This window comes from Xiphophorus hellerii, chromosome 20, assembly GCF_003331165.1.
Source record: "Xiphophorus hellerii strain 12219 chromosome 20, Xiphophorus_hellerii-4.1, whole genome shotgun sequence".
Classification (NCBI taxonomy): Eukaryota; Metazoa; Chordata; class Actinopteri; order Cyprinodontiformes; family Poeciliidae; genus Xiphophorus; species Xiphophorus hellerii.
Genome location: NC_045691.1, coordinates 6,801,702 through 6,826,756, shown reverse-complemented (window position 1 = coordinate 6,826,756; position 25,055 = coordinate 6,801,702). Strand labels below are relative to the sequence as shown.

The 25,055-nt window shown below is 39.9% G+C and overlaps 2 protein-coding genes across 2 annotated transcripts in view; both read left to right on the top strand.

Moving 5' to 3' along the window:
* Positions 1-11,507, top strand: part of LOC116710652 (polyhomeotic-like protein 2) — a 36,109-nt gene extending 24,602 nt beyond the window's left edge. The window contains 8 exon segments of the mRNA XM_075074315.1: positions 922-996; positions 998-1,110; positions 4,166-4,377; positions 6,187-6,316; positions 8,156-8,258; positions 9,048-9,162; positions 9,652-9,979; positions 10,065-11,507. Coding sequence (XP_074930416.1) covers positions 922-996; positions 998-1,110; positions 4,166-4,377; positions 6,187-6,316; positions 8,156-8,258; positions 9,048-9,162; positions 9,652-9,979; positions 10,065-10,219 — 1,231 coding nt within the window. The 3' untranslated portion in view covers positions 10,220-11,507.
* Positions 11,508-13,017: 1,510 nt separating this feature from the next.
* Positions 13,018-20,514, top strand: LOC116710142 (T-complex protein 11-like protein 1). Its single transcript, XM_032548995.1, is given in 11 exon segments — positions 13,018-13,146; positions 14,118-14,198; positions 14,323-14,452; positions 14,529-14,649; positions 14,821-15,041; positions 15,520-15,656; positions 16,743-16,924; positions 17,238-17,419; positions 17,755-17,927; positions 19,548-19,696; positions 19,698-20,514. Coding segments are annotated over 10 exon segments (1,458 nt in total). The 5' UTR covers positions 13,018-13,146; positions 14,118-14,119; the 3' UTR covers positions 19,782-20,514.
* Positions 20,515-25,055: the final 4,541 nt, after the last annotated feature.

Here is a 25,055-nt window from a genome sequence, read left to right as displayed (position 1 = left end):
CATTCTGACTGTAGATAAATTGTTATTAAGGTTCCACGCAGTCTGAAATTGTGTTAAAAAATTTTTTTTAAAAGCATGGAGTTAATTTGGGTATTTTCCAAATCTGGATTTGTATGGAAAAAGAAATATAGCATGAAAAATTATATTTTAAGACTGCTCACTACCCCTTTGTCTATTCCCATCCTTCCCTCATGTCATTTACTTGTTTGTGACCTTCCTTCTTTGTGTCCTAACTTTCACTCTCTCTCCCTTTTGTCTTTTCACTCTTCCACCTGTCCTGTCCTTCCTTCCTTGTCCTTCCCTTTTTCTGTCCCTCCTTGTGTTAATCTTTCCTTGCTTCCTTGTTTTTCTTTAATCTTTCATTTATTTTATTACTTCCCTCCTTCCTTCCTGTCTTGTGTTCCTTCCCTCCTCCTGTTTTTATACCCTTCCTCTATATGCAAGTTTCATATGGAAACACCTCATGTAACAATGCCTACCATCAATTCATGAGTCTTTGTATTTATGTTGAAAAATATGTTTTTTTACATAAAAGGGATGGAGGAGCTCTGTGTTATGGCAAATATCCCTCACTCACTGTCATAAATAATCCACTGTAGGTTATCGTAATATTCTACATTCATTTCTAAAGTGATACTTTTCATCTGGAAAGATTTTTTTTCTTGTACACATCCTAAAATATGTCAGCTTAAAAGTGCTAACAAGAGAAACAAAAGTTGTTGTTGCTACATCACACAGAGTCTGCATTTCTCCTTCAAGACACAAGTTTTGGGGGTAAAAGCCACTGAAATCTTCTGGGTCATCAGATTCTTGTTGTAATATTCTCCTTGTGGATTTTCGCTCTCTAAGATTATCCCTAAATCTTTTACTTTCTTTTCTCACATCTGGACTCCTTTTTATTGTTCTTTCTGCCCCTTTTAGGACCTCACGACCTGTCCAGGACAGTAAAGATAAGCCAACCTCATTAGTAGTTAGGGAGACAAGTCAAACCCCGTCCTACTCAACAACAACAGCAGCAGCAGCAACGATCTGCGTCTTCTCCATCACAGCCTTTCAAGCCTGGAGAACAGCCCAAAGTTAACGCTGCGGCCCCACCTGTCCCGGCACAAGGTAAAAGCTCAGCAGAATTTACTATGAGGCTAAAACTTTTCCCAGTAAGCTATTTGTCTTTTAAAAGGTTTTCAATCAGGAATTATTCTGTTTTTGTTTTTGTACATGTATGTTTTTAGGTTAAAATTGGAATGGGGGATGTGCTACTGGTGCTTATAAGTTGTAAGTTTTGCCTGAGTATTAATTTACTTATCCTTATATATTATGAATGACTTACATCAAGATTTAAAAAAAAATACTTTTTTTCTCCAAATATGAGCCCAGATCTCAAATTGCAGATTATTTATGTCATTCCGAGACAACATTTTTATGAATGTCAGAGAGGCAAATCCACATTTGCCTCTCTGACATTTAAGTTTGGGTTTGGTTCAGCAATATACAATAGGGGCAGTTGATTGCTTGAGTCATGTTTTTCCTTTTTTCTTTCCATTTTGCAAGAGTGGATTTCATGTCTTTGAATAATGTGTGTGAAATCCAAAGAGCTGCATGTATAATTCAGTTAAACACTTTTAGCTGCTTTTATGCAGAAACCCCCAGATATTCAACTTCATCAGCCAAAAAAAGAATTGCTGCAGTGTTGGAGTTGCTTTCATTTTGTGATAAATGTGCACTACTTCATTTTTTTAGATGGATAATTCAGATTCAAAGTGGTCAGGAGTTTATTAGGGTTATGCAAAGATGATGATGCTGTAGTCATATAGCTTAGCAATTCTCTCAGACACTGTATGAACAACCGGGCCAACATCGTACTCATTGCAAAGTGAAGCCTGGCATAAAAACCATGAAGAAAGAAAAAGGCTAAGAGAGTGGAGAGCTTTTAAAGTCACCTGTCTATCTATAAACCAGCCTGGTTTTATCATTACAATCAGCTTCTTTTTCCCCAGAGACAGAACTTGACATCCTTATGCAACGGTGTGAGAAGGTATTTACACATTCTCATCATCAAGCTAATTTTAATAGTGTACTTTTATTAAGATGCAGTTTAACAGCCCACGTTGTTCTACTGTAGAATCCGACATTAACCTCACTTTTACTTCCATTCATAGATCCCAAAATGCTTCTTTTAATTTTGGAAATCAACTTTTATGATTGTACAACCTTTTAAGACTGACTTTTAGTCATTTTTCTCCTTGGGTTCTTTGCTATCACCCTTGTGTGTGTACCAATGCCAAGCAATGCTTAAAATAGAAAGCATAGCACAGAAGTGTTTTTAACTAATGAAGAGTTGAGCAATATATCATCCAGTTAAACTTATTACAAAATATTGTTTGGAGTGCAATATTTGTTTGTTTTTTTTCAGATGTCATGAATGCACACTTTGCATGCAAAGTTATTCACCCAGTTGGAGGGAGCCTCATACCAGCTAGATGTTCATACTTGACAAAGATGATGCAAAGATGGTGAAACAGTGTTCGAAGCAGTATTGCAGTATTATTGACAATCCAGTTTGCCAATATTGTGCAGTCAAGTATTGGTTTGCTGAGATAAAATGTTTCAAGAATTCTATCTTTCTGTATTATATCAGTCAATATTTAATAGAATATATTCTTTGTAAAATTGCTGTTCATTGTGGCAGCATGTTGGAGTACCTTTGTTTGTTCTAGTTTCTTTTTTGTTGTTGACTTTTGGTCATCATTTTATTTAGGTAACTTCATTCATTTTTAATGAGTGAAGTTACTGAAGCTTGATCTAAAGCATATTTAGAGTTCATTATTAAATATATTTAAAATTGCTTGGATTTGTCAGTGATTCAGCACTCAAGTAGTGACATTTTTCATTAGGGAAATGCATTCTTCACTCCTCTCAAGAAGTGAAGACAATGGTGTTATTTAGTGGGGTGGGGAGTTTGAGGCAGGGGGCTCATGAACTTTTAAGCCCTGTTTACGGCCCTGCTCACCTGGAGTCTTGGAGTCGAAAAAATATTTTCAGTTGTTTAGTCTGGAAGTGAAGGCTGTTTGCTGGGTGCTTCCCGGTGGAAAAGTGTTGATCTCTGCAGCTTGAACTGGAGGCGCTGTGGGAGGAAACGGCGGAGGCGGGTCCTGCTTTCAGACTTTTCATTAGCGGGGTGTGCAAGAAGCGCCGCTGCAGCTTTAAGTCGCTCTCGGTCTGTGCAGCTGCCCCGTGTGTTGCTCTCAGTCGGATCATTAGAACAACAAAACACAAAACGGCACGTGTTTTCCGTCTGAACAGCGCGGAAGTTGAGCGGTAAGAAAACTCTCATTCAGCGCGAGTGACTGTAGGGTGACGGGATCTTGATGTTTACTTTCGCTTTTGTGGCTTTTTTTATCCGATGAACAGCTTTTATCAGCACGACTCAAATGGTTGGATGGAGATAGCTGCGTGCTCATTGTTAATTTAATTGTTAAACATGGTAAAAGTTAACTTTTGACCGCCGGAACCGATGTTTTAATGAGCCAGCAGGTGGATCTGACGATCATGCTAATACACAATGCAACGGTGATGCTTGTTTGCAACGTCAATAACAACAAGGTGACGTCATTTACATTAATATCAGATTGTCCTGCGGTTTAAAAAAATCTGAAGGGTTTACCTCTGTAAGCTTATATTTCGATATATGAAATATATCGATCATATGATATTTCGATCATACATGATCGAAATATGTTTTCGATCATATTTATCCAAGCAATATCAGGAATTTTATTAAATTGCCTAATGAAAACTTATAAACATCCGTGATCTTTATTAAAGGAGAAAACTTAAACTTTTGAGAAATATTACAATGCAAGTCTTCTAGGGAATATATTTAGTACTTATGCTCAATAATTGATTTAATGCTGATATATAATTAATATATAATCTGGTCTTTTTTAAAAAAAAAAAACACTTTCATTCCTAGATGACATCAAATGTGTTCCAGTGGTATCATACCAAACCCACTTATATGTGCTCTGGTGCTTTTTAATATTTCTGAAACAATCCATCTGCTGCTTTTGACATTTTTTTTTATTCCCAAGTCTCTAATATAATTTAAAACATAAACATTTCTTTGCTATTTCACCTAAAACGTGATATGTGTCCTTTTCCCGGTCAGGAGGGGGCTCAGCCAAGAGGCCAATTACAACACCTGGGACCCCACCTCCGGCCATGACCTCTGGAAATGAGAGCGAGGCGCCCACTGTGACGGGCAGCACTCCACAAAATGGAGAGAACAAACCACCGCAGGCCATAGTCAAGCCCCAGGTTCTCACGCATGTCATCGAAGGCTTCGTCATCCAGGAGGGAGCCGAGCCGTTCCCTGTGTGTGTAAGTGCCCCCGACCTCAGATTTACTGGCAGAGAAACATGGTAAACAACCAAGAGCCGGCACGCTCTCCAGTGTACATGCCTGCAGGGAACTGTCAGCAGGCGAACACAAACCCTCTGTTGGTGCTTGTAGTGACAGCTCACAGTGGCGTCTTGAATCAGTCTTTAATTAAAGGGAGATGAGGGCCTGTGTTGGTGGCAGAATACAGATGGAATGAGGTGTACAAGCTTAACAGCCTGCACCGTTTACTTCCTACTAAGATTTTAAAAATCGTCCCTAAACTGTACTTTAAAGTTTATGCATTGTCTTTAGAATTGTCAAATATATCTGTAATGTTATTGCATAGTGAACATTTTTTAAATTAATTTAAAAAGTATAAATTCTATTGGACAATGTTTACATTGTCTGCCTCCTTCTGGACAGTGAGTGTAAATGCCTCTGTCAATACATTTTTGACCCACTTATGCTAAAATGCCGTTTTTTCTGGATTAGTTTATTAAAACAAAAATGTTAAAATATTGAAACTCTCAGCTTGTACAGTGATAGAAATAAACTGCTATGCTGCTTTGAGCATCAGGATGAAAGTCACTGCACGCTCAGCTTTAATGTTGTTGATAAGACAAAAGGTAGATTTTAATAAGTTATAATATAATTGAAAAGTTATTTTATTTTAGTACTTCGATTAAAAATCTGAAGCTTGAATATATGCTTTTTAGTGTTATTTTTCATGAATTTATGTATGTTCATTTTAGGTTATCAAACCCAGAATTCAGTTAATCAGAAAATAAGAAACTTGAATCAAACTGATAGGAAAAAGTGGTTTTAATACAGATATATCAGCCAATTGCAAACAATCTGCAATACATAATATACACTATCAGCCAGTACTTTATTGATCGCATATACTGAATTGCACATAGTGGCTGCATCTACTATAGTTCTATCTTAGTTTTGTTTTGCCGCTGTGCAGGTATATTTCTGCCCTTATTTTTTAATCGTTGGACAGTTGCTATGATGCATAACTGTGGGAAGAAGGCATTGTTTTTACAACTGGAACCAGCTAATTAGCATCTCAGAAGCTCTAAACCTGAACTATGAACAGGAGACTTTATGGATGCATAGCAGAACCAAAGATGGAAGTTCAAAAAATCTCCTCCATGGATTATGATGAGCAAAGATCATATCCCAAACTCTGACTGTATAGGTTAAAAGAGCTGGGCAGCAATACAGAGACAAATTTAAAGAGGCAACAGCAAATGACATGGATTAACAGTGCTTACTAACAAGGAATGGCATCATCCACAACATGCCACTGTGGAATACCTGAAAACTGAGCTGTTGGCATGTCATGGCCATCATGAAGCTGTTATACAGCAACAGTCTTCAGTCAAACACTTCTTCAGATCCAGTGGAACACAGGCTGCTACTGGAGACCCTTCCTGCCTGCGGCATCAACTTCCAAAGTAACTCTTTCTGTTAACATTTAATTTTCCTTTTGGATAAATGAAATATTTTTGAATTGAATTTGATTAATCATGACTCATTTTGCAATGGCAACTTCATAATACAGTGTGGCATAGAAGCAATCTGTGAGGAAGTCAATTGTGTCTCAATTTTCTCTTGACAGTACTCCATAGCTTCTGCTTGAAGTGTAGGTCAGATGAGTTTTGTGGTTGACTAAGCATAGTGGTACCGTTGTTAAATACTCAGCAGTCACCAGGTTTTACTGATCTCTGTTTCTGTTTCATTCCTGAAAAATGCCCTTCTTCATGTTGCTCCATTTTGTAAAGGTTTTAATTCTGACTCCAGGTGGAGCGTCTGCCAATTCTCATCGACAGCCCAAAGAAACTGGATCATCAGCTGTCCTCAGACCCCGACAAAACTCCCGTCAGCAATGCAGCGAACACTGACTCGGAGCCCGAGGACATAAACCAGCCAGGTGAGACCAAACAGATTAAAGCTGAACAGTTTGTCTACTTTTATTTGTGTTGGTTTATCCTGTTACAGCGGTGGATTATCCCACTCTCTGTTCCCACGTTTCCTGCGTACATCTTCAAGAAAGGCGTGAAATTTGTGAAATCAGGCACACAACGGTGACAGTTCGGTTCACCTGCTGCTTACTGCCGTGTCATAAATAGAACGGAGGCTCTTCTACCTGCCTAATTTCATGCATATGCATCTCCTCACCAACCCAGTTACCCTGCATGTGGCTCCCAGCCAATCTGAAGCAACATGCCGAATAATTCGACTTCCTCTCACCAGAGGATGTTGCATCCGATTTCGTGTCTGCTCTAGGCCTGTCGCGACAAACAATAAATCAATTAATAGCACGATAAATTAAAACTATTGACCTCATTTTAATTATCGGCTTTATTGTCTCTTCCGGCCTTTTTCTCTTTCTGTTGATGACACTGAACGAAAAAAGGCTCAACTCCGGTGCTCTCCACTGACCCTCCCTTCCTCATTTCCTTAGTGTAATGCCCAGCGCACACGACACGATCTTAGAGTTGTCGGCCCATTTTCAAGACCTGAGAGACCACACATAAACCGACAGAAATCCTAGGTATAACGGTTCCATCGGGTTCATTCCTGCCGTGTGGTGTCCAACAATGGGCACAAAATAATCGCTACAAGTCCAGTTAACTAATTTTAAAACCAGGCATTAATCAATGCTTTACTACAATCTACCTGCGATGCATGTGGTTAGTGTCAGTCCTGACTGAATGAAAATCATTATGTCACGTTAACGAAGAACAGCTGAAAAGTTACCGGGTTTATCAACTGCGGTAGCAATTTCCCTCCAACTCCTCCCATTGTCATTTCTATATTCTTTGCATGAAATGTTGAATAATCATTAATGTTGTTTCCACATATCATCTCCAATGTCCGCTGGACTTTGGGTTGGACGTGTCAGCTAGTTTGGGATTCCCCTCAGAAAGCACGGAGGAGAATCTGCGCTTTCTGATTGGCTACCTGTCACATTCAACAGGTTGCGTTCACGATCCCAGTCTGGGAATCGGATTTAGATCGGAGCAGCCACGACCATCTACCGTAACACACCACACATTACAGGATGATCGGTTACGAAATCGCAAGTGACAATCTTAGAAAGCCCAACGTTCTAAGATTGTCGTAAGGGGAAAATCAGGGCAAAAAATCGTGTAGTGTGAACTATTGCATCAGGTAGTCGATGTGCCCATCTTCTCTATTTAAATCTAATGATTACTGAAGGGCTAATATAGTGTACAGACTTCATAATCTGCACTCTTTTGGATGAATGCAGTATTTATTTACAATTTGGCTTTATGTTGTTTAGCTTTTATTCAAGTACATTTTTTGTTAATGGAGACTGAGAATCCATTTTATTTTTGTTTTTGGTTGTTTTGTTTATTTTGTTTATCAGTTCCAGTGTTAAGTGTCCTTTTGAAAATAAAGTGTATTTATCTTTGGCAGGAAATTGCATGCATTATTACGTAATTTCCATTAAATCAGTGTAAAAAGGTCTTCAAACAATATTATCGTTTATCGCAATAATTTTTGAGACAATTAATCGTTCAGCAAAATTTGTTATCGTGACATAGTCTACTCGTTACTCAGGTGTTGGTTTTGGTAAACAGTTTGTTGTAAACTTAAAAGGAATTCAAATATTAGGTATTTGAACTCAAACGCTATACTGTTCAGTATTATTTTGATGTTAGAATCCACGCATCAATTTTTAAAGTGTAAATCTGTTAATTGACAATTGGTAGTTTTACTTATGCTGCATATTTCCGCACAGAAAAAGAAGAACCCAAGCTGACCTGTGAGTACTGTGGCTGGGTGGACTTTGCATACACTTTCAAGGGTTCAAAAAGGTTCTGCTCGGTGGTTTGTGCAAAAAGGTAAGTTAGCTAAATATTTGTTAAATCTTCATTGATGTATAAACTCTAAAAATATTTTGACAGATATTTATGTATAGCATAAAATATGCAAAACCTTTTTATTAACACTGTCTGACATATCATCTGAGAAAAAATGGGATTTTGAAAATTTTCTATAAAGTCTGATGGTGATGGTACAATAAGTAAACTGTCTCTTTAAATAAAATGAGAAATCTCCTGATGGTGTTGTCATGGCATCAAGGCTCTGATAAAACTTAAATCAAGGCACAGCTGTAGATGTATTTTAAGGTACATCTGCTTACTTGTTTGACATTATGGAAAAATAAAAATAAATCAAAGCAGCAGTAAGTGAATTGTGGCACTCCAGAACATGCAAACCCGTAACCACAGTGATTACTAGTTTTGGACTATGTTCCGAGGCTTTTACAGGGCATAAATATATTGTTGCCATGACTTCAACCCACCATTCTGTGTTAGAGGCATGCAGTTCATTGTTGGGTATAAAGAATCTATGTAGTAAAGGAATCAATGTAATAAAAACATGACTAAAAAGGGTCTTCAGTTTTACCCTAAGTAGTAAAGGTCAGATGTGCATGAGTGTTTAAAAAAAATCAGATATTTGACAAATTGACATAAACGTGATGATCTTAACTAAACTGAAACAGGAAAAGGTTTAGTCAGGCAGTGAACAAAATGGTTTTTTTTTCTTTTATGCTGTGTATGCAAACTATGAATCTATTCAGCTTTGTATTAGGGCAAATTTATTAAGTGGGGTTTCTTTTTGAACAGGTACAATGTGGGCTGCACAAAACGGGTTGGACTTTTCCGGCCAGAGAAGAGCAAAACAACAAATCGCTGGCGTAAAAGACCTAACAGCCGCTCTAGTATAGAAGCTAAGAAGCAGGTAAAAAGACACATAAGTGCTTTTTTCCCTCATAAAACTTTTAGAACTACTTCACAACATGCTTTATACCCTTTTACTTTTTGCACCTTTGAATTTTATAAACTTACGGATGAACTGATTGTGTCCCTCTGTCTTAATGGATCATTAACTGCTTTATAACCTAAAGCGACCTTTATTGGTGATCAGTGTGGGATTTTCTGGTCACTTCACATCTTATAAATAGAGAATAAAGAACTAAGTGGACCCAGAACCACTGTATCACTACTGAAATTCAGTGGGAATATCAAGCACTGTGTTTAGAACTTGCCTAAAATGTTTACTTGACAGAACATATGCCTCATCAAGCTAGTCAAAGAATTCAACACTTAAATCTTTGAGGCAGTCATCCATCCAAAAATATTTTAGCAGTTGTGTAGTAGGTTTGAATCCTGCTTAGTTTAGTTTTCTCAGTGAACTACATCACTTGATGAATTTTTTTTTCCTTTTCAGAAAGTGTCGCCGCCACGACCACAGCAGACCCAGGGAGGCTCTATTTCCTCGCCACACGCCTCTCAACCCAGTCAGGAGGAGTCCAGCCCATGTTCAGACATGTCCAGCTACGAAGAGCCACCGTCTCCCCTGTCGGCGGCCAGCTCTGGACCTCGTGCTCCCGCTCCAGCCTCGGCCCAAGTCCCCGTCCACCGGCAACCGAACAGGACCTCAGAGCCAGAGGCCTGCACCGGGAGAGACGCTGCCTTACTCAACGAGCGCTTTTTACCCAACGACCCTGCCAAGTGGAACGTGGAAGAGGTTTATGAGTTCATCCGTTCTCTGCCAGGTTGGTAGTGCTAAAGCAGGAAGATTCATGAACTCCTGCCTCCAGGAATTGTGTTTTTAATGCGTTTGTCTGCCAGTCCGAACAGGTTGTCAGGAGATCGCCGACGAGTTTCGCTCTCAGGAGATTGATGGACAGGCGTTGCTCCTGTTGAAGGAGGACCACCTGATGAGCACTATGAACATTAAGCTGGGACCTGCACTCAAGATCTTTGCACGCATTAACATGCTGAAAGACTCCTAGCAGAAAATGTGTGTAAATTGAGCTCAAAGCACTTGCAGCACAGAGCACTGGTTGCACTGTGACACAGCCTTCTCAGCACTACTGGATTGCACCGTCCGCCAACAAAAAAAAAAGAAAACAGATCCAGTTCTTATGTAATAACATGAGTTATTTCTCCATGTCTGTGCAGGTGTGAATACTGAAAGAAAGTACACATATCCATCACACTGGGTCATCCTGTGCTTCTATTTTTTTTTTTTTTGGAAAGATTTTGTGGATTATAGTCATGTTTTGCTCGTTCTCTGTCCAAAAAAATGCTTAGCACTTCTAATGTGCCATCAGGAAGCTAGAGTGTTGGTCAAAAAAACATTTATCAGCCTTACATTACCATCGTTTAGCTTCTCCTTTATTTGCTAAATTATGATTTTGCTCCACCAGATTAAGTCTGAGAAAGAAACCCAGTTTCAAAAGAAACCTGAGCTGCGAGAGTGAGTTGTTCTCTGTCTGGGTTTGCTCACACTGCAGCACGATCTGCACTCATTTGAGGCATTGTGATAAGCACGAGTGATGTCTGAATTTATTATATTGTTGTTCATGTTTTTGTACAGTTTTGGTGGTGTGAGTGAAAGGAAGAGACGACTGTGAGTCTGAGTCAATAATTGGCGTCTTTATTCGGCCGTGGCTCCTTGTTGCCTTTCCTAACAATAAGACCCCCACAGCTATCAACGAGCAAAGCTCGACTGAATGCAGAGAAAACGATTTAAGGAGCCTCTTTTGTGTCCGCTTTCTTTTCAGTCACTAGTTTTTTCTGTAGATTTAAACTACTTACAAATTATCTACTTTTTCCAGAATAATTAACTAAAATATTGCATTGATTTTCTGACTCAGGTTTAAAAAGACACTAATTTATACAAGGAACAAAATGGGTTTGCTGCTCTCTCGACTCAACCCAACTTTTAGCTCTTATTTTCTTTCTGTCCTCTACACAATATGGTGTGGTGCGCAATTGTTAAACAATGCAAGTTTGTCCATGTATAGCAGCTTATTTGAAGAAAAGTTTGGAACTGTTCTTTCTATAAGTTATCATTTTATTTTAAAAGAGAAATTTAATTTTGGCTAATATTTTGATATATGCAAATTTATAAAATACCATTGATGTTGGACTCCCTTCAGTTTGTCTATTTTTTTTTTATGAAAAACTATTTGTGTGATAGAAAGTGAACTTTTCTAGATTATTCTTCGTCAAATGCCTGTATTTATGAAAAGCGGTTTGTTACACATTTTGCAGTTATAAATAATTTGCAGAAGATTTTTGTCTTGGTTTGCTTAATTTTTGTATGGCTTTGAATTAGTGTTGCAATGCGATTACTATTTGGTGGCAGGTCAAAATAATTAAAAAGTTGATTTATTTTAGCTATTTAATAAGTCAATATACTCAAAGGGAGTATTTTTTAAGCGCTTTTTACTTCTCATTTTGGTAATGGTTAATGCTAATGAGCAGTATTCAATTTACCATAAAGTAAAAAAATTCAAATTGAGAAATGTGAGCAAAGAAAATTATGGGAAAGACCTGCTGACTTCATATTTGTTAACAAGAAGCAATTGTAATTGCAAACACATTGATGGAAAGTTAAGTGGGAGGAGGAAGTGTGGTAGAAAAACCTTCACAGTTAGCAGGGAAAACCAGTCTTGAAGGGAATTTTTGGAGGTTGGGGAATTCAGTAAGTATGGACGGCGGACTGTTGTCCACACTGTTGGACACCTGGCAACACCACCAGAGGCACTGGAAGGTGATTCAATAACCATGTGGTCATTGTGCTTGATGGAACAGCAGATTCAGCTACCTAAATACCCATAGAGGACTTATGGAGTATTGTCAAAGAGAAGATGAGACACACGAGCCAAAGTGGATGAAGATAAGGTGCCATTAAACCAATCTGGGCTTCTGTAGAACCTCTGCAAAGGCAAATCCTGATCAAATACATTAGATTAATGTGCTTTTCAGGAAGCCCGCATTTATTAATTATAACTTTAAAGTCTTTTTCATTAGTTTGATGCAAATTTCCTTTGTGAGTAGCAGAATTTTTGATTTCCAAAATGAGTTATAATCATCTAAATGCACAGAAACGCAAGGAATATATCACTGTATGTAATGAATCGCTATGAATTTCCCTTTTCGAATCGAATAACTTTTAATTAATAAACTTTTTAGGGTATTTTACACCTACAGTACAACGAACAGGAAACTTGAGTCAAAGACAACAATAAAACTTTCCCAAATGGTATATATTAAATCACACGAATATGTGACCCTATTAATCGTGTTTAGAATTAGGAAATTTAACGGAGACTGAAACGTGTGTCTAAATGTAAACAGTTATATTGTAACTGTTTACATTGGCTCATCCGGACTCTTTAATTCGGCCTATCTTTCTCGAAGCTGGGGCAGGAAACATGATATTTCTGGTTCACAAGTAGTTGTATTATACAAAAGGGCGTTTCTACAAAAGTATCGACCGCTTTCCGTTTTGTTTCCACTATGTGTGTGTGTTTTTTTTTTAAAGAAACAGAACAGGTGAGATGGGCTGTATTACAACTGAGTGAAAAGCAGCAGGAAGTTACAGGACAGACCCGCCCTCTTGTTTTGATTTGAGATTTGGATCAAACTAAAGAAAATTGCACATTTCTTTAGTATTTCTTACTAAAATGAATACAGGTTAATAATTTACATTTAAACGGTTGTGTTTTGTTTTAACCGAGGCGTACATACAGGTTAAAATGAAGTGGGGCCGCAAAAATATGTGCTTTTAACTTCCACGTTTATTTCAACGTGAATGGTTTGGTCCTGGTTTGAACTTGAACGTTGACGCAGACGTCATTTAAACGGCTGATACATTCACTGTCAGTCTGACGTTTCACTTCTCGAGTCATTTAAAAATCAACACCGGGTAAGTGAACTATTATAAAGCTTAATTATTAAAGCGGTGTAATTATATGCGTTTATGTTTGAAGTGTCCTCTTTAGTATCTGAATTTGTCAAATTACAGTAACTTTATTCACTATGAGAAAACGGATAGAAATTGCTACGTCCTATAAGTAGTCCTGGAATTGGAAATACTTGAATCTACTAACTATTAAACTACAGAATGAAAAGTTAGTTGGTTAATATGTTCACCTTTGTGCTATAATCGTTTTTAACGTTGACACTATTGAATTTTGCTAACTTTGCAGCACCTTTCTTAATTCGGTGGAGGTTGCTTAAGTAATGTGCTCTAGCCATTTGCAAAGTATTAATTTAATAAGAGTTCGGTCATTTTACTAACCTGGCTGCAATGCGCGCTCCCGACACAGGGGAAACAAATTTTCACAGGTTTACAGAATTTTGCACAGAATTTGACCCTGAATGTAACACCGACACACAAGAGAAAAGGGGAGAAAGTTAGCTTACAACTACCTTAAATTAATCTTTATAATAACATCCATGTACTATAGCTTTAGTGTGCTAATGAAAGCTAAAGAGTAATTTTTCAGTTGGCTGACCTCCAGTATTTTATTTTTATATGTAATAAAATACAGTATAAAATATTAAAAATGGTAAATTAATTATTTGATTCAGTATTGTTTTAGTAACAATTAAAATAGTTTTACATTGACCAACATTGGCCCTTCTTATATTATTTAATATATGTTTTTATATTACTGACTTAAAGGTTTTCTCCGCATTGAAACATACTGTATATGCTATAGTTAAGATCCATTCAAATGTATGACATAAAAACCATTTGATTACTAACAATGAGAGAGAAAGACACAAATCTACAGATACCTAAATTCGATTGGTCGCAGCTGTAAGTACCTGTTTTCACTAAATATCCAGTTATGTCTTGTTAATGAGGAAAATAAATGTTGGCTGCTGCAGAAATGTCTGGTCAAAGAGAAGAGCCCTTTGATGATTCCCCAGCTGACCTTCCCAGTCTGGAAAAACTCAACTCTCCTACAGGTATGTGAAGCTTTATTAGAACTGCTCCTGTCCTCAGACACCTTCAGAGCCTATTAGTAATTGAATTACTACTACTACGGCACTTTTAATTATCCGTGGATGTACGTGTGTGTGCGCGCATCAGGGAGTCCACCCACTGCCTCATTATCCAGTCTGATGGAGCTGGAAAACTGTGTTTCCAACCTGAGCCTTGCGCATGAGATAGTGGTGAATGGAGACTTCTGCATCAAACCAAAAAGCCCTCCCACTGACAGGCAAGATGCATTCAACCAGTTATTGCTTCACAAATCAAAACGGTTGAGTTAAATTAAACAGTTGCTTCTGTTTTAGCCTGGAGGGCAGAGTGACAGACATCATTCACCGGGCGTTTTGGGACAGTCTGCAGGAACAGCTGAGCAGCGATCCCCCAAACTACAGCCAAGCAGTTATCCTGCTGCAGGAGGTCAAAACTGTAAGTTTTCTTTAATTTGAAGGACACTTTTTGAAAAGCCAACCTTTATTAAGATGGCAGCCTGTCTTCCATAACAAGAAAGGCTAAATCTTTCATAATAGATTGAATTTAAAAAACAAGCATTATTTTTAACATTATTTTGTTATTTAATTATCTTCTGTTTCCTTTCAGATGCTTGGGTCGCTGCTGCTGCCTGGTCACGTCAGGTTGAGGTCTCGGCTGGATGAAGTTCTGGATATGGAGTTGATCCAGCAGCAGGTCCAACATGGAGCGCTGGACCTCCACAGGCTGGCAGGATTTGTCATAAATATGATGGCATCTTTATGCGCTCCTGTGCGTGACCCCGAGGTCAGGACACTGCGAGACCTCAAAGAGCCCGTGGAGCTCCTTCGGTAAGCAACGTGATCTGTCACATTTATGTGAAAAATGCCATAAAATACAACAAAAAGATTAAAAAATATGTCAGTCCAATCATCACAGTCTTAAACACATATCACATTTTGTTACAACAAAAAGCCTTCCATTGAAGTTATACTGAGCTCATCTTACACACAGATAAGATGTGTTTATAATTAGGTGACTTGAAGGTAATGGGTTTTATTTACTGTAGGTGAATCATAGTATAAGGGGCTGAATGCAAATGCACACTTTTCAGATTTTTATTCCTGAATAAGGTTGAATACTGTGTGCCCTCTCCTTCCACTTTCCAATTATACACTAGTTGCTGTTGGTCTGCTGCATAAAATCTCAATAAAATCCACTGAGGTTGTGCTTTTAAAGTGGCAAAATGTGAAAAGCTTCTATAGATAAGAAACCCTTTTCCATGGGACTGTCAATAAATAAGCAAAAGTAAGTAACCTTTTCCTTCAGGGGTATCTTCCACGTCTTGGGACTGATGAAGAGCGACATGGTTAACTTCAGTATCCAGAGCCTGAGGCCTCATCTACTGCAGCAGGCTGTGCAGTATGAGAGAGCCAAATTTCAGCAGATCCTGGACAAGCAGCCAGGTGAAGGGGGGGAAATCTATCTTTGTTTCACTCCTCTGTTTTAATTAAGCAGTGACAGAGATATATGTAGATGGCATAGGTGACTTTGTGAGAGAAACATTTACGGTAATTTAATGTCTCGGTATTCAATTAAACAGATTCTGACCTCTGTCGCACTTAATCCCCATCCTCCACTTTTTATCTACTAATGCCCTGTGTGAGAAACTGAGCTAGCAGTCACACAGATATTTAAAGTAAAACTAAAGCTACTGATGAATAAAACAGCTTCCACTTCTATTGTTTTACTGCCTCTTCAGAACACAAGTAAGTTTTGTAAAAAATAAAAAAAATATATATATATGTGTATGTGGCTGTGCCCATATGTGTATGGGCACAGCTTCGTGTTCCTTTTTCATAGAGCACAACTTCCCATCTGTAAGCTCTGAAAATGGCAGAAACAACTGCATGGGAAAAAAGAGCAGAGAGTAACTGGTAGAAACAATACTGTTGCCATCTGCAGACATAATAAAAAAATTATCATTTTATTGAAAAGTTTATTTATTTCAGTAACTGTGTTCACTATGTAAAACTTATCTTATAGACTATTTACACACACACAATTATATTTTAAAGCCTTTTTTTCCCGTTAATTATTTTTTTGCTTACCGCTAATAAAAATACACCATTAATGATTAGAGCATTACATCACACATAAAAAAAACATCAATACATTAATCGTTAATTTTTCTTTTATTTGCCTTTTGCTTATTTCTAGTATTGCATAAGAAAGATTCAAGTGGTAAAATGAAAAATCTGCATGTGAATGTGCCAATTTCTAAAATCCATTTTATTGATTAATTGTGAAAATAATTGATAGGTAAAATAATGGTTAATTGCAGCCCTATTCTTGTGCTGTGAAAAGCTCATCTGAGAAAAATATCAAGATGTCTCATACTAGAAATGTTTTGCTGTGAACATTGTAGAACCTCTTGAAAGCATGAACTAATCTGAACCTGTATAATCCAAAAACTCAGGAGATCCTCCGCGATATTTGCAGTACAGTTTAATTGTGTGTTTTATTTAAGCATGTCCCTTTTCTTGCCTCAGCTTCTCTAGACAACACAGCTGCTTGGCTTGTGGCGGCAGCGTCCGAGGAGGCGGCGGCGCTCCCAGCTCAGTGTGACTCTCCCGGTCCTGACAGTCGAGCTCTCCCCAGCGCCACTGCTATTCTCAACCGCGCCTACATGCATCTGCTCCACTGGGACCCGCATGACCAGAAATATCCCGAGGTCAGCGGCAACTCAGAAAATTACATCTCGCTGCACCTTTCATTACACTATGTGATATTTTATTGATTGTGGGGGGAATATTCAGCTGCTCCGTGCACTCTTCCTCACCCTGCGGCATGTTAAAGCATGTGACAGGACATTGGAGCTCTTGTAGAACAGCAGCTCCGAACCCTTTTATTACACGCATCAACACAGCAATGTCGGATGAAGTTACAAACTCGCTGATCAACATCGAGTCTACTCCACATACTTAGTTTGAATTCAGTTTAGAGCTTGAAGTCACTCACGGCAACGAGGTGACCGTGTTTTGCAGAGCATGCTGATGGACCGGTCCCGCCTGGACGCTCTGAGCCAGCAGCTCCAGATGTTGGTCCTGGAGGCCTCCGTGTTGCTCCTGACCGCCACTCACTGTCGGGGCGTCACTTTCTCCCTGCAAGGGTTTGTAGGTAAACTCAAGCAGACGATCACTGCCCTGCTGGAGGGCAGTCACACCAGGTAAGAGACGGACTGGGTGATGCATGTACTGGCTGTCATGGAGAACAGGTATTGTATGAGATGGACACCAATGGAGGTGACAGGAGGCAACTAGGTTGTCAGGACAGATCCAGCTAACCTCATTCTTTCTGTTTAAGAATAGCCTTGCCATTATTATTGGATGGCAGTAGTGCAACAACTTTATAATCCTACTATTTATTAATGTATCGCAACAGGCTTTTAATTAATCAAAATGTCTACCCCCTAAATTAGCAATCTGCTTAAAAGAATGATTTTCTATAAGCCTAATAGATTTGAGCTGTTACACATTTTAATACTGGTTTCTGTTTCTCCAGGGAAGCTGACCTGAAGAGGGCCCTGTTGGAGCTGGGGGAGGCGGTGCTGCAGCAGGTGAAAGAAGCTCTGAGCACCCAGGGGGGAGGAGAGTTTCCTCAGGAGAGCCAGGATCTGCTGAGAGGACAAATATCTGACCTGTGGAAGATTAACAACCCCGTCCGCACACTTATAGGTCAGGCAGGATTCCAAGAGTAGTTATTTTCCAGGCACTTACTGGTTTATTCTGGTTGTTCTCTTTAATTAAAGTGTGATGCAGAAAATGCAGATACCTTAATGGGAAAATGGATCAATTTCAAGCTACAGAAAAGAAAAAAATGCCTTGCACAGAAACTACTGGGCTGGAATATTAATCACGTTCATCCTTATTTACTGCAGACTTTCATGCTATCTCCCATAAATAGATTATTTTCTGTTTGTATGACTGCCACAGATCTCAATTTGTTTAAATTTGAGCTCCCTGGCTAAAGGTAAGCACTATTAAATCAATGCCCCTACCGGTGTTCCCCAAGGTTCTGTCTTCAGTCCTTTCCTGTTTATCTCCTTTCTTATTTAAAATATCTTCCTGAAAATTTTATATCAATCTACTTTACTATTCAAATGACACTCAGATCTTCAAACCTCAAATCCCTGTTTTTGTACAAAACGTCATGTTGTTTCTCCTCCAACTTTCTCGATGTAAGCAGCAATAAAACTGAGATTTTAATCAGCTCCTTTCAAAATCTCTTTAACTCCCTTCCTTTAAAGTTCCTAAGACAGTTTCAGTTTGCTCAGAACTTTGCCACCTACATACTTTTTATTATTATTATAAAACACCAGAATCTCTTCCAGTAGTAATTTTTCTCCTTCCCCATCCCCCAAAGAGCCCGGCTTTCAGCGGATGTGTATTCACGCCATATATAACTTTGCATCTGTGCATGTTACCTTGTCTAATAAGAAAGTCCATCAGTGCCACAGTCCTCTGAAAAATGTATAAAGCAAATATTTATATATTTAAATAATAAAAAAAAAGAAAAAGAGGAAATCTTTTAATATGTCAGAAATTTGAATTTTAAGTCACCATATCTTCAAAACAATTTTAAGTATTTAATTTTTCCTGTGCTACAGTCTATCATAAAATAATTCAGATTTTCTAAATAGGCTTTTCAAATAGATAAGCCATTTAGAAAATCTGATTGGTTGACTTAACAGGCAGACCAATGGCCTTGTCTATCGTGGTGTTAAACCCGCCCACTGAATTTGAAAAAAATTAGATAAAATAAATTCGTAACATTAATAGAAATTCAAATATTTTTGTATGCTTTTAAGGTATGTTAATTTAATTTTTGTATTTATTTTTCTACATTTGATTTTTCTTTACTCATCTAATAAAATATTGATGTGTGTAAGAGAGTAGAGACAAATTTACTTATTTATACAACATATGTATTTACAATTTAATTTAAACTACCACATATAAATGTGGTTTGAAAAACACATTTTTTTCAGTTGTAGAACTTTTGACCCAAGTTTAATGTCGTTTGATCTTATACTTGCTCTGTAAATCTTTGGCATCTTAACAAGCTTTTAAATGGAATATATTATTAATGTTTGTTAAAAGCTAGTGTTTAGGGATGCACAATTTTCCCCCATAAGAGAAGCATGACTTGAAACTAACCATTTTCTTTCTTAGCTAATGGGGGAAAATAGTGAGCATTTTTTATGTTTCTTTTTCAGTGTTTACATGCTTTCAAACTTTGATGAAAGCCTCTGCACAGTTCTGACTTTCCTCCATCTTTCTCTCTTTCCAAAACAGGAGAAAGAGTTCAGGGCTTCCTCCTGGCCATGCTGCCAGGCGGCTCGGCTAAAAGGCGTCCAGAGCTGCATTTTCCCCTCCGGCTGGTGAGTTCCGAGCTCGCAGAGTTGGGGACGGCCTTTGGGCAAATTGTCCACTTCAATCGGAACTGTCTTCGGTCCCTTCTACGCACCCATCCTCAAGAAGCTGCTGCTGCCGTCAGGAGAGAGAGAAACTGGAGAGGACTCGCGCTGAGATGGGGCAGAACCAAAAAACCCAGTGACATGATCATAAGCTAGCATTTTGTTACAACTTTGCTTTTTAATTATGAGTGTTGGGTGAGCTTGAGATGAAAATCTGGAAATTTTTGTGTTGCTGAACTTCTTTAGTTATATTTAGAGTGTACAGAAACTGAATATTTTCTCAAATGTTAAAGAGTGTGAGTGAAAGCATAAGGCAATTACTGAATTCTAACAAATTTGTGTTCATAAAACAAGAATATGTAGCAGAAATAAATGGCAAGAGATCAAAATGGAAAGACAAAAATATATGCTAAAATATTGTAAATATGTTATTCAATGCTTTACCTTGTTTGATGTTGATGAATGTTTATGTATGAATTACCAAAGACATTGCGCACTTTTCTTTTATTTCTTTTTATTCTTCTTTTGCACCTTTGATTATAAACCAGATATATATACTGTTATAAGGGAATTGTGTAAATAAACAGGATTTTATTGGGAAATAAAATGTTTTTTTTCCCCCTTTTTCATATATATCACAGCCATTCAAACAGCTCAAATTACAGAACAGATAAATAAAAATACATGAATCTCAAACAAATACTCTTAGAGAAAAACTATATTTAAAAATAATGAACTGAGTAAAATAAGCATCTTACAGAGGGACTTCATAATAATGTGTGCTGCTTTCATTTTGGGGTTTCTTTGTAGTAATAAAATAAATAATAAAATTTGTTTATATTTTGTTTCTTTTCTTGGTCTACTGCTTACTTACAACACAACCTTCCAGATCGAGAGCCATGATCAACAATTAATGTGAAAATGTGTAAAGTACTCATTACATCTTTTCACTTAAGAAAATGAACTTACACTTATATTCCTTAATCTGCTACAGTGAAGCAATTATATTTCTACTTTTAATGAGAGTTTTGAAATTGATAAATATATATCTAAGTTTAATTTAATAATAAAGATTTGGTCTAAAGTAGCTTTAGTTTGTATTAGTTTAGTCGCATTTTTGGGTTTCATTATGAAATTGAACCTCGGGGGCTTGTGGTCTGCAGGGAATCATTTAGACGAGACAATCATCTCTGCAGAACTTGATTACGTACCAAAATGGTATTTTAACCTGTGAAGACGGTTTTGGATCTTGGATCCTTAAGAAAGGATCCAAGATCCTTTTTATAAAACAACAATGTGAATAGGAAACCAACCTCAGTTCATTATTAAGTCCACAGTGATAAATTACTAAGATTTTTGGAAATTAAAGATATCCATATCAAAATGAGGTGTTTTATAAAAATAGTGGAATTCCTTTGTGATCAGCTAATATAACTTTTCACAGCTTTGCTTCTGATTGGTTGATCATGGTTCCTTGTGATGGCTCATGCCCTTAAACTTCTTTCAATGAGATGGATTTGTAATTTCAGACAGAACTGTCAAGAGGACTAATCAACTTATCAAAATTTAATTGAATTATATTTTTCTTTACTTTCTATTCTATTTTATGTTTTTTGTGTCAAGTTCCTGCAACATTTTTGTTTTGTTCTTCCTCTGTACACTGAATGGAGGCTTTGTCAGCTTCAGTAAGTAAAATTATTTGGAGAGGTTTTTATGTTTAATATTAGTAAAGTGGTTCCACCATGATCCAAAAGAAACCTCCAGATGATAAAACACCTGCAGTAGAATAGATGTCCCTTCTTGTGGTTAGCAAATTTATTGTTCTTTGATGATAAGTGCATTCAAAATGTTGAAGAAAATAGTAATGCAGATTAATTTATTTATTCCGATTCATAATCATTTGTACTTAGGAACAGTACATAGGAAGTGAGTGTTGTATAATTGGCTTCCTCTATAATAAAGATAAATCAATATGAACTTTTAAAAAATCTAAACAACTTAAAGCTAAATGTGACAGAGTACGTAACCTCATGACTCAAGGCTAAGGTATTTAAGCAAGTTTCAAAACATCTGAGTATAATTATTTTGGCTATATCTTTAATTTACTCTTTTGTTAAATTTTCATCCTGTCGAGCAATTTTTCACAGTCTAATAATAAAATTAGATTTTTTGTTTGTTTTTTAATCAGTTTACATCAACGAAGCACAATGTGAGAAAACAGTGGGGATGCTCCTTTAACTGAGTGAATTTTCTGCTGTGAGGTGGATGGGAAGTTACAGAGCTGTGCATTAGCTGCAAGCTAAATGTTCAGAAAGCCTCAAACATGTCAGGTCTGTTAACAATTAATCTTGTTGTTTTGGGGGATTTCCAGGATCCTGTGCCACAAAGATTTTTGACTTGTTTCTTTTGCTAAAACTTTACTGACATTGTTACAGAGGTTATATATTTGTTTTTACATGTTTAGTACAGCACATAAAAATACAAGGTAAATCTGTGTTTAAAAATATGTTGCAGAATGTGAAGTGTTGTAATTCAAGTCATTCCCGATTAACATCAGTCACTTGACATTTAATTTTTTGTTCGTATCGCGTCCGGGCGAGGGAACACCAAGTCCAAAGTTTTCCTTCATCATTGGGGTCTTTGGGCTGCTCTTTGTCTGGTCCCTCACCTAGGACCTGTCTGCCTTGGGTGACCCTACCAGGGGCATGAAGCCCCAGACAGCATAGCTCCTAGGATCATTGGGACACTCAAACCCCTCCACCACGATAAGGTAGCATCCCTCCGCCTACGGGTGGGGGGACGGGTTCTGACTGTCGTTTGTGCTTACGGGCCGAACGACAGTTCAGATTACCCACCCTTTTTGGAGTCCTTAGAGGGGGTACTGGAGAGTGCTCCTCCTGGGGACTCCCTTGTTCTGCTGGGGGACTTCAACGCTCACGTGGGCAATGACAGTGAGACCTGGAGGGGCGTGGTTGGGAGGAACGGCCCGCCCGACCTGAACTCGAGCGGTGTTCTGTTGCTGGACTTCTGTGCTCGCCATGGATTGTCCATAACGAACACCATGTTCAAGCATAAGGGTGTCCATATGTGCACTTGGCACCAGGACACCCTAGGCCGCAGTTCGATGATCGACTTTGTCATCGTTTCATCGGATCTGCGGCCGTATGTCTTGGACACTCGGGTGAAGAGAGGTGCGGAGCTGTCCACTGACCACTACCTGGTGGTGAGTTGGCTCCGGTGGTGGGGGCGAAAGCCGGTCAGACCTGGCAGGCCCAAACGTGTTGTGAGGGTCTGCTGGGAACGTCTGGCGGAATCCCCTGTGAGACGGAGCTTTAACTCCCATCTCCGGCAAAACTTCGAACACGTCCCGGGGGAGGTGGGGGACATGGAGTCTGAGTGGACCGTGTTCCGTGCCTCCATTGTCGAGGCGGCCGATCGGAGCTGTGGCCGCAAGGTTGTCGGTGCCTGTCGCGGCGGCAACCCTCGAACCCGCTGGTGGACACCTTCGGTGAGGGATGCCGTCAGGCTGAAGAAGGAGTCCTATCGGGCCTTTTTGGCCTGTGGGACTCCGGAAGCAGCTGATGGGTACCGGCGGGCGAAGCGGCATGCGGCTCGGGCGGTTGCTGAGGCAAAAACCCGGGCGTGGGAGGAGTTTGGAGAGGCCATGGAGAAAGACTTCCGTACGGCTTCGAGGCGATTCTGGTCCACCATCCGGCGTCTCAGGGGGGGGAAGCGGTGCAGCACCAACACTGTTTATAGTGGGGATGGTGTGCTGCTGACCTCTACTCGGGACGTTGTGGGCCGGTGGGCAGAGTACTTCGAAGACCTCCTCAATCCCACCAACATGCCTTCCACTGAGGAAGCGGAGCCTGGGGACTCTGGGTTGGGCTCTCCAATCTCTGGGGACGAGGTCGCCGAGGTGGTTAAAAAGCTCCTCGGTGGCAGGGCCCCGGGGGTGGATGAGATCCGCCCGGAGTTCCTTAAGGCTCTGGATGTTGTAGGGTTGTGTTGGTTGACGCGACTCTGCAATGTCGCATGGACATCGGGGGCAGTTCCCCTGGATTGGCAGACTGGGGTGGTGGTCCCCCTGTTCAAAAAGGGGGACCGGAGGGTGTGCTCCAATTATAGAGGGGTCACACTCTTAAGCCTCCCTGGCAAGGTCTATTCAGGGGTCCTGGAGAGGAGGGTCCGTCGGATAGTCGAACCTCGGATTCAGGAAGAGCAGTGTGGTTTTCGTCCTGGTCGTGGAACGCTGGACCAGCTCTACACCCTCGGCAGGGTCCTGGAGGGTGCATGGGAGTTCGCCCAACCAGTCTACATGTGTTTTGTGGACCTGGAGAAGGCGTTCGACCGTGTCCCTCGGGGAGCCCTGTGGGGGGTTCTCCGGGAGTATGGGGTACCGGGCCCTTTGATACGGGCTGTCAGGTCCCTGTATGACCGGTGTCAGAGTCTGGTCCGCATTGCCGGCAGTAAGTCGGGCTCGTTTCCGGTGAGAGTTGGACTCCGCCAGGGCTGCCCTTTGTCACCGATTCTGTTCATCACTTTCATGGACAGAATTTCTAGGCGCAGCCAAGGTGTTGAGGGGATCCGATTTGGTGGCCTTAGGATCTCATCTCTGCTTTTTGCAGACGATGTGGTCCTTTTGGCTTCATCAGATCGTGATCTGCAGCTCTCGCTGGAGCGGTTCGCAGCCGAGTGTGACGCGGCCGGGATGAGGATCAGTGCCTCCAAATCCGAGGCCATGGTCTTGAGCCGGAAAAGGGTAGAGTGCCTTCTCCGGGTCAGGGGGGGTGTCCTGCCCCAAGTGGAGGAGTTTAAGTATCTCGGGATCTTGTTCACGAATGGGGGAAGAAGGGAGCGGGAGATCGACAGGCGGATTGGCGCAGCGTCTGCTGTCAAGCGGGCGCTGTACCGGTCCGTCGTGGTGAAGAGAGAGCTGAGCCAAAAAGCGAAGCTCTCGATTTACCGGTCGATCTACGTTCCCACCCTCATCTATGGTCATGAGCTTTGGGTCATGACCGAAAGAACGAGATCGCGGATACAAGCGGCCGAAATGGGTTTTCTCCGTAGGGTGGCTGGGCTCTCCCTTAGAGATAGGGTGAGAAGCTCAGTCATCCGGGAGGGACTCAGAGTAGAGCCGCTGCTCCTTCACATCGAGAGGAGCCAGTTGAGGTGGCTCGGGCATCTGGTCAGGATGCCTCCTAGACGCCTCCCTGGTGAGGTGTTCCGGGCACGTCCCACCGGGAGGAGGCCCCGGGGAAGACCCAGGACACGCTGGAGGGACTATGTCTCTCGGCTGGCCTGGGAACGCCTCGGGATTCCCCCGGAGGAGCTAGAAGAAGTGGCTGGGGAGAGGGAAGTCTGGGCCTCCCTTCTGAAGCTGCTA